At 40.8% G+C, this 10,545-nt stretch overlaps 1 protein-coding gene across 1 annotated transcript in view; it reads left to right on the top strand.

Annotated features, from left to right (window-relative positions):
• Positions 1–1,388: 1,388 nt before the first annotated feature.
• The window catches only part of fgf11b (fibroblast growth factor 11b), a 37,069-nt gene continuing 27,912 nt past the window's right edge, over positions 1,389–10,545 (top strand). The window contains exon 1 of the mRNA XM_015961138.3: positions 1,389–2,389. Coding sequence (XP_015816624.1) covers positions 2,197–2,389 — 193 coding nt within the window. The 5' untranslated portion in view covers positions 1,389–2,196. The remainder of the gene's footprint in view (positions 2,390–10,545) is intronic.

The following is a 10,545-nucleotide window of genomic DNA, read 5'->3' as shown; positions in this document are numbered from 1 at the left end:
ACACAGGACTGACGAACTAAGAGAAAAATTCTGATTAACCAAAGAATATTACTTCACCCAGTTCCTGGACCTTTTGCAGGGTGTTGATCTTTCCCATGCTTTGTTATTGATGAAAATGGCTTTATTGCTGCTTTTCCAGACATCAGACCATCCTCCAAAAGTCTTCTCCTCACTCTGCCGTGGATGTAGTCACACTTGCCTCCCTGCACTCGTCCCCCCTCTCTACTGTCCACTCCTTGTTCCCTCCTCTCCATGATTGATGTCAAGTTGTTGTTGTTATTGTTAGCCTCAAGGGCAACATGCCGATTATCACTTGTAAGTCGCTTTGGACAAAAGCGTCTGCTAAATACATAAACATAAACATAAACTTGCCTACTGCCATTCTTGAACAAGCTCTACACTAGTGTTGCCCTGATTCCACAGCTGGATCATTATCAGAAGATGATGGTGCTTGCTAGACTTTTTGAAGCCTTCTTCATAAACACAGTGGACATGTTTTCCACTTAACATTCTGGAGTAAAGTGCCATCATAAAATCTGAGGCAGGACACTTGTTCGCAACTAACATTTGTTATATTTTAAAATGTGTGACCACCATTGTTAGGACTAAATTATATTAAACACTTGCCCATAGTCTCAACGATGCTCCAAATGCTCTGCTGCAGGATGTTGGTGTTTACCAGCAATGGTTGAGGTTTCTTTGTCCAAAACTGTTAGATTGCTGCACAAATATGATTGCACGTTTGTGTTTTTTTTTTTTTCATTTATTTATTTATTTATTTTTTGCTGCCAGAGAGAAGCTAAGGGATGTTGGGAGTGATCCAATGTAAGTTTGCAGGTCTTAGCTTAACTAAATCCGTCCAAGCTGGTGTTCCAGTCTGCTTTAGTGTAAGCTGTCATTCAGTTACATCATACAATAAATGACACATTGATGGAGCAAAGTCCCTGTTACTGATTCCAATAAAGAGGTCTGCGAGTCAGAGATGAAGACAAACCATGAGCAAGACCAGAAGTCCACAGCTAAACCCGTTGAGGTTTTGATGTGCAGATGTGTGGGAGTATGTAGGAAGGTGAAGCTGTTGCTAATGGGGAGACAGAACTATTGTCGCAATCCTCTCCCCCAGTCAAGCAGTCAGAATGATTAAGCCTTGTTTTATTTTGGGAATCATATCCGTAAAGTAAATTTGTAGTGAAAGGGGTTGTTTCTCTCATCCCAACCATGATTCCCTCCCTCTCTCCTTCTCATGAATGTCACCTCTACTGATGGAGGTTTTCACACACGCGCACACACACACACCTCCTCATTCAAGCGCTTGCTGACTTCGGATGGGAGGAGGAAGAGGTGGAGAGAAGTGAACGAGAGGGAGAGGAGGAGGTGGGAGGCATGGGGTGAATGAGGGGGGAGTGTTAGGACTGTGTGCCATCCGGAGGCAGAAGAGGAACCTCTTGTCTGTGTGTGTTCATGTCTCCGCTCTGTTGCCGACTGCTTTCCGACAAACACCGTCAGCATCCCGCCTGCTGCTCTACATCTGGAATTAAGTCAGCTGGATTACCGCTCGGACTCTGCGCTTGCTGCTCCACTCTGCCACGTTTAAATGGGAGGCAAAGTTGGATCTGTTTGGACAGCACGATGGGGGACAAACAATCAGATTTTTCCTGCTCTTTTAAGAGTTTCCTAGCGTTCAAGATTATCTCACTTTTTTTCGGTAAAACTGTTTTTATATGTAATTTAGTTTAATCCTCTTCTCTTTGCTATTGTGTATTGAAAGTAGGTTAATTAGTTTGGAATATTTAGAACTTGAGGCACATTTTGATGTGAAACAATGAGTGGGGAAGCAGGTTAGGGGCATGTCTCCTCTCCCTCTTTTTTTAAAAGTTTTTTGTTTTGTGATTTTAAACAGAAAATGTGACACTTGATCCACGTGTCTGCTACAAAGAGGTTTTTTTATTGTTTTTGGCCAGAGTTGAGACTTTACAGTGGACTACATCTGATATTACATCTCTCCCACATCTCCCCCTCTCAAAGGGAAGCATCTTCCCTGTTAACCCACTTAGTAGCCGGATTTCCCCTGGGGGGAGTTCTTTAAAACATCTGTCCTACTCCAGTTTTTTCTTAAGAGGAGCAGAAAACCAGCTAGGAAAGGGGGGTACAGAGAAGTAACATACCCCCCTCCCAAACGTGTGAGGGGGGGAGAAGATGGCAGCTCTCGCCAGCTCTCTCATCAGACAGAAACGGGCGGTCAAGGACGACCAAGCCAACCGACCAGTTGCCAACAAGCGCAGGCCCTGTCCCAAGAGCAACAAGTCCCTGTGCCAGAAACAGATTCTGGTTCTGATTTCTAAAGTTCGGCTGTGTGGGGGTCGGAAAGCTCGAAACGAGAAAAGACCGGGTGAGTCACTCCCGATGCTTTGGTGTTTTTAATAATTTGTGCTTAATAAATTAGATCTTTAGTTTTAGCGAAGTGCAAAATTTGAACCGATTGTAAAGTTCAACAGCTAAACTTGTTACTTAATTAATCAAAATGAGTTCATTACTTTATTCTCACGTCCAGTGTAGAATCCAAAAGTCCAAAATGGTTTCATTATAGTCAAAATGCTCCTACGTTGTTGTTCCCTTCCAAACAAACCGCAGTGGTAACACTTTATAATAAGGGTCCCTTTAATAACGTTAGTGCATTTTTAAGCATTAATAAACTATTAAAGTATTAACAACTGCCTAATAATAAACTTAATGTGCATAACTAAGCCCATTGTTAATAGTAAATGGCCTGTATTTCTAGAGCACCTTCTTAGGATGCTACAACCCCCCAAGGCGCTTCACAACACGATCAGTCATCCACACAGTCACACACTGGTGGGGAAGAGCTATGATGTAACCACAGCTGCTCTGGGGCGCACTGATGGAAGCAAGGCTGCTGAACACTGGTGCTACTGGTCCCTCCAACCACTACCACCAGGCAAGATGGGTTAAGTGTCTTGCCCAAGGACACAACGGTAGCATTCTCTGGTTGGAGCCAGAATCGAACCTGCAACCTTCTGATTACTGGAAAATCCACTCTACCTCCCGAGCTACTGCTGTCCTAACCTTAGGGACACTTAATAGTTAGCAACATCGGGAACGTTAATAAAGAGATCATTTGTTTATGATGCTTAATAATGAACTAAATAATGTTAATAAAATAATCATTTTTAATAAAATGTTACCACAGCAGCTGTTGATCTTCTGGTATTGGAAATGAGGAACTTTGTGTAAGTTGTTAATGATAAAATAATAATTTAATGTTTATAAATTTTCTACATTTTACAAATTTAAAAAAATCCAACAAATGTCCGAAATTGTAGCTGTTCTAATTAAATTTCATTTTAGAACTTAAATTTAAGATCATATGTTCAGAAACGATACAACATATTTAGGAGAAATCTTGGAAAACAACACCATGCACCATGTAGGGTGATTGTGCTAAATCTGCTCCTCGTGAAACGTTATTTCATTGTCTGTAAAGCTGACAGGCATTTTTGTTTTCCAAGGTCAGATGGCTGTGTTATCCATTCTGAGTCGGGTCGACTAGTAAAGACTTTCTGAGAATTTCATTAGAATCCACCAAGTTGTTTGTGAGACAGTTGAGATTGCTACCAACACTTAAGTGAAACACTTAAAACAGATACTGCACATTGTGTAGCACTCAGAGTCCACGTTGTCAGTCTGTTAGTTACTACGGCACAAATTATGGCTTAATATTAAAAAGGTGGTCGAGCCTGTTTTGTTTGTTAATGATGATCAGCCATGGCAGACATCTTGAATTGGGTAGAGTCCATTGTTAACCACTTGTAGATGTACATCTGATGAAGACTTTCAGAACAGTTCATTCAGTATTTCCTGTATGTAGCAAACATTCAGTCACCTCTTGGTAATAGTCAACAAGAGCTGAATATTACAGCTGATAGCATGCTTTTTGTTGTTTTTACAGAATATAATTTTTTCTTTCATTATTACATTGACTGATTGTTTTGTAGCACTACCAAACAGGTAATATGAGCGCTCTGCTAAAGGTAAACGATGCAGATGAGAGAAATGTTGCTGAACACACGATCTTCACAGAGAACCATGAGATGTGATACTGCTCTGTATTCACTTGGTTTGTGGTCTGTGGGTCTGGCTGTTTTAATCTAACTGCCTCTTTAGCTGTGTTTGTGGTGCAGTTTGAATGCACAGCAACAGGGATGTCTATCAGCCAATCAAATCTCATTCTCACCTAATGTAATAAAAATAATTCATTTTCCTGTTTATGTTACTATGTAATCTACAAGTAAATAGTTTAATGTATCATTTGTATTCTTAGACACATTTTTGTATGTTGTATCTGTTTCAGTCTAAACCCCTACAATCCCTGGCTTTCATAAAACTGACTGTTTACATAATAATACCAGATGTTTGGTTGCTGCTGCCCTGCCAAGGGGGGATTGATTGTGGACGCAAATCAAAATGCTCTAAGCTCATGCACAGTTACAATAATATCCCTATGATTCCATGAAATGGTAAATATTGTCCTAGCTTGTCCTGTCTGTTTGGGCATCTGTGTGTGTGTGTGTGTGTGTGTGTGTGTGTGTGTGTGTGTGTGTGTGTGTGTGTGTGTGTGTGTGTGTGTGTGTGTGTGTGTGTGTGTGTGTGTGTGTGTGTGTGTGTGTGTGTAAATTGCTCATGTGCTAACACTTATTTTATAGCTCGTTAGAGAAATTGAGGTGAGGTGGTGCTCACTCCTCACCCCTGCCACATGGACCCAAGGGATAAACCATCAACCCTGCTCAATGGTCAACTTTCCTCACGGGGTCACACCCATTAGGACAGTGGGTGGGTTTAAAAAAATCGTTTTTTTTTTCAGTCAACCACACCTTAAAATATCAGTTTCCCACATTATGGAACATAAGCACACATAGCTCCTTATTTGCACAAGTTAGGATTTTTATCAGAATCCTAAAAAGATCCTCTATCTCCCTTTCTCTTGTTCGACAATGAGAGAATTACTTTTGCCATCGTTGTCACTAAATAACTGATATATTATCCTTTACAGCAATTTCACAACAAGCCTTTAGTAGGAAGACAAGCCTTTTGATGAGGAGATCAGCGATAAAACCAAGCTGATTATACCTGCTCATCACCTCCTCCAGGAGTTAACTTGTTCCAAAAGATCCTTTGAAGTAGAGGCCCTTTCACTGTCAGCAAGCTGCACTGTTGCCCTCTTTTCAGATCAATTCAGCTCATTAATATATAGTGATTAATCAATAACCCACTTCTTACTTTGTTCAAGGTGGAATCTGATTTGAAAAGGGGGGAATATTGAACTGCCTGTCTCCGTGTATCACCTTCAGTATCTTTCTTTATGTTGACTCAAGTTAAACATACATGATGTGTGTGTGTGTGTGTGTGTGGGGGGGGGGGGGGGTGACATTAAAAACATACAAATAAGTCATTAATGCATGTGTTCCTTGTGCAGACAACCTTATGTGCAGTGTGTGCTGTTGGACATGGAGGTACAGTAGTATGTTATGGGTGTAAGCATCCGATGGGCCAGCCGGATGCTGGAGCATGAGCGTAGGCCCCGGCTGGCGGGCAGCAGACCAGGTTACAAGGATAGATCCAGGAGAGGATAGCATTAAGCTGACCCCAAAAGATCAGGGCAGCAAACTCGCTTACTCAACAACACCTGATCAGACAATGCAGTGTTATGTAGCTTCTTATCCGAACTTTACTGACTGTGACAGGGGTCAGAGAGAGGGAGGAAGGCAGGCAGAAAGGCACAAAGGCAGCTATCTGTGAAGGTAAACAGAGAGAGAGAGAGATCCAGATGTTGCTGCTGGTGTTTAAGAAGATGCCAGCAAAATGTCAGGGTGTTTTTGTTTCCTAAAAGAGATGTAAAGTTATTAAATATGTCATTTAAATGACAGAAGAGAAGCTGCTTGTTTTTGCTTGTAAATGAGCTTTGTGACGGAGTAACGACTAGATAAAGATTTCCAACATTTTGGCTGTTAGTTTGAAAAACCGTGAAGGATTTCTCGTAGATAAGTCCAAAGATCTCGATTTACCAGTCGATCTACATCCCAATCCTCACCTGTGGTCATGAGCTTTGGGTAACGACCGAAAGAACAAGATTGCGGATACAAGCGGCCGAAAAGCGTTTCCTCCGTAGGGTGGCCGGGCTCAGCCTTAGAGATAGGGTGAGGAGCTCGGACATTCGGCAGGGACTCGGAGTAGAACCGCTGCTCCTCCGGATCGAAAGGAGTCAGTTGAGGTGGTTTGGGCATCTGGTCAGGATGCCTCCTGGACGCCTCCCTGGGGAGGTGTTTCGGGCGTGGGCTGCCGGCAGGAGGTTACATCTCCAATCTGGTCTGGGAACGCCTTGGGGTCCTGCCGGAGGAGCTGGTGGACGTGGCCGGGGAGAGGACGGTCTGGAGCTCCCTAGTTGGGATGCTGCCCCCGCGACCCGGACCCAGATAAGCGGAGGAAGACGATGACGAAGTTCAAAGATGTGACGACATATTAGTGAAAATGTTGAGTTTAAAATGACATTATTTTGGTTTACACACTGTAACTTGCATCAAGGTATAAACCAACATTGTAAATGGCCTGAATTTGATATAGCAGCTTCTAGAGTCATAGAACCCCCCAAGGCGCTTTACCACACAATCAGTCATTTATCCATTCACACACACACACATTCATATGCTGCTGCTGATGATGAGCTACTTCTTGCACTGACAGAACGGAGGCTGCCGAGCACAGGCGCCACCGGTCCGTCCGACAACCACCAGCAGGAAAGGTGAGGTAAGTGCCTTGCCCAAGGACACAACGGCAGCAACAAACAGAGCGGGGCTTGATCCTGCAGCCCTCCAATTATAGGGCAGACTCTTAACCTATTTGCCACTGTCGCCCCATAACCAACATGGCAACATTTTACAATATGAGACAATTCATTAACATTACCAATGTTGAGCAATTTGGTAATACCTGATCTAATAGTTTATCAATGCTTTATAATGCACTAAGTTATTGCAAAGTGTTACTGACAACACAAATACTGATAAATGTCTGACTAGAATAACCAGATGATAACCTTTAACTAGATGTTTTTTTTCCTTCTTATTGACCCTTTTGTAAAAATGCAATCAGAAAAGGAACCACAGAAAAATAAATGATAAAAAATTTTCAAAGTAGTTGGAAAAGCAGATTAGATTCAGACCATGTAAGGATGTAATGCACTTATATAGAAAAACACTCAACTAACTAATCCAACACTTTTCTCTACAAAATTAAAACTTCTTCAGCATTTCAAACCCTTTGAAGTATAAACAGAGGGAGTGTGCTGTGGGTTTCTGTGCAGACAGCTTTTGGAGAAAATTTGAAAAATTGACCAATGGTAGAAAAATCACTTTTAAACAGTTTTTTTACACATTTGTCACAATTATAAGTGATGCTGGTCTAAAAATATATTTAAAAAACTGCATTCACATGAAATGGTGTGAATTATTGCAGTTGTCTGCAGACAATAACAAAAGTTACTCTCATATTTGATAGTTTAATGTTTAACAAATCAACTTGGTAGAAAAAAAATTGTTTTGAGATGCTAACCTAAACTGAGTTTTTATTTGAAGTTTTTTTCAGAGTTATCTTGCAAAAAAAGGGAAAAACAAATGTGCTGTGTGCTTTTGAACTCTCCCAGAAACCCCTGTTTCCTCCAGATGAATCCACTAAGAACCAGATGTTGATGAGGGTGCAGCTGTTCATCCGAAGAAGCTGACGACCCACTTTGTCTTCTAAACTTTGTCCAAGTTTTTTTTCCTCAATCAGCTTAAAACCTAAATTAAATCCTAAAGTTTAAAACCTCTTTAGAGTTTTATATAACCTAAAGAGTAATTATATTGCACAAGGACAAAGAGGGTTTCAGAATGTGTTCACAATGAACTCCCTTCTGTTTTCTGTCTTCTGGAAGGTCCCACCTTACAACCTCCCACACGAGCCTGCTAAATTAAATCAGTGGGTGCTCTGATTAAGGCTGACAAAGGAAGATCAGATTTACCTCTAACACGGGAAAGAGTGTGAGTGTGGCGGACGTTTGTAGAGGTAATAAAGAAGACAAGAGAAGGAAGTGTGAGAAGAAAACACCCATAAATCGAAGATAGGAGGAGGAGGAAGGCTGAAAGGTCAAAAACATATTTTAGTAATGATTCCTTTTACAGTCCCCTAATTACTAAGTACTTACATGGTAATTACATGGTAAGTTCAAGTGTATTATTGTGTAATTAAAGTGTATTAATTATAATGAAGGGAAATCATTGTGTAAAGCAGTATTTACTGGGAATGATTAATAAAAATAAAAACTAGAATTGAACCTGAGTTACATGGCAATAACTGTTTAAGAACTCAGAAAGAATAATACACTTCAACCTTCTCAGGCTCAAAATAAGTTTTGATAAAAGGATGAACAATTAAATCCTTCAGGGGTACTTCAGAGTTAAAAAATGCTCATGAAATACGTATGTGGAGTAACCAGGTAGGTAGGTTTTAACTGTTGCAAATCTGCAACGCCTGCCTCCAGAGGGTTAACTTACTATGTAATTACCATGTAAGTACCTAGTAATTAGGGGACTGTAAAAGAGTGTTACCCATATTTCTATGTTCACATTATAAAGAAAATCTAATAACTACTTTTCACTTGAACACCAAATTAAAGTTTTATATAAACTTAATCTGACTGAGGAAAAAAATGCCCATTTTATTTAATTCCTTATGCGTCACATGTACGGTTATTTGTAGACACAAAAATGAGCTTCCCTAGTGTGCATTTTAATATTCTGCAAAATTGTTGTCAGGTTTTTGTATTTAAACATGTAAAAATTAAGAATTTTACTTCAACGTGATTCAGCTGCGTTCATCCTCAGAAGTGTCACCAGTTGTTGGTGTTTCACAACAGGTTTAGCAGACCTGTTGGGTTTGAACAGTTAGCCACGCCTACTACGGGTGGACGATGTCCAGAGAAGGGAATCCCAGGTGTGTGAAACATGGGAGGCACCCATTGTCCAGGTAGACGATCTACTGGCCCCTATTCCTGGAGTCAGTGGTCCCAATGTTGTGTCTGTTGCTTTCTGATCTGATGACTCTGCTGTCCCAGTTCATGAAAAGGTTGTTTAAGGTTTGTTATTTGTACCTTTTTCCTTTCCTGCTTTCTACTTTGTTGTTCTCCTGAGTCATCGTTCTGCCCCGTTTTCACTGTGCTGATGCTCTTCCAGCTCAGTTTAGTTTCCTTGCCTCATAAAGTGGTAGAAATGTGAGACATCACTGTGAAGGATTGGCAATCTGTGAAACTAAGCTGCAACAGACATGAGACAAAATCAAGTCAATCAAATTTGTTGGAGTCCAAGGGAGGAATGACAAACATGCAGAAAACGTCTTTTGTTGTCCACGACTTCAAATGGTGTTTTTCTGGAGTTTGTCCTAAAGTTGAAGTGGTAGCAGCCAGCTGTTTCTCCTTCTCTGATGTTACTAAGCAGAGACCCTCTCACACCAGTGGTTCTCTGTTGGTAAAGACACAAGTGCATTATGAATGGAGGACTCAGGGAAGAGCAGAAGTGTTTTTGCTTTCCTTGACGTTGGATGTGCTACTACTAGTTTATCCGTTTATTGTATTTATCCTAGTGGATCTATAATTAAAGTTTATCCCTCACCAAATAGAATATTTACTAAGACAACACAATACAACTATAGACACATTACTTTGTCTTTGTGTGTGTGCCTGCTCTGTCTTCTTGATCCCCAGTGAGTCGTGGAGGATGGCTGCTTATACTGAGCCAGGATTCTCTGGAGGTTTCTTCCTGTTTAAAGGGAGTTTTCCTCTCCACTGTCGCTTTATGCTTGCTTAGTATGAGGATTGCTGTAAAGTCACTGACACTAGTCAGTGACTTGATGCAATTTGCTGGGTTCCTTATATAGGAAACATTATTTCTGATTGGCTTAATGAACTGACCTGAATTGGAATGTTTATTATGGGAAGTGCCTTGAGACGACTCTTGCCGTGATTTGGCGCTATATAAATAAACTTAAATTGAATTGAAGTGTGGAGGTTTGGCGAGACCGACTAACGGCTGGTCAAATGTTGCTTTCGTAAGGTGTTATTGGCGAGGTTTTTAGACAACTGGGAAAAAACAATTTAAAGAGCATATTGCCGGTTAGAGACTCCCATGAACCGATGTTTAGAGAAACATAATAGAAACTTGTTTTAAACATTTTTTTACACATACATAATAGGCTTTTAGTCATTTGTGTGAGGTTTTTTATTTTTGGCCAAACAAAGTGACGTCAGCTGAGGGAGTCCCGTTAGTTTAATCCAGAGAAAAAAAATGGATTCTAATGCGGCGCTGACACAGAGGAAACTTTAAATGTTTACAATTATACTCATGATGGACCAAAACCATAAAGTTATAAGTTTGCTGCACGCCCCAGAGAGCAGAGACAAACCAGAGGGAGAAACGATCGTCCAAAGCAGAGAGATTGTGG

This window comes from Nothobranchius furzeri, chromosome 10, assembly GCF_043380555.1.
Source record: "Nothobranchius furzeri strain GRZ-AD chromosome 10, NfurGRZ-RIMD1, whole genome shotgun sequence".
In the NCBI taxonomy this organism is placed as follows: Eukaryota; Metazoa; Chordata; class Actinopteri; order Cyprinodontiformes; family Nothobranchiidae; genus Nothobranchius; species Nothobranchius furzeri.
Note: the sequence above shows the minus strand (reverse complement) of the source record. Positions and strands in the feature narration are given on the sequence as shown.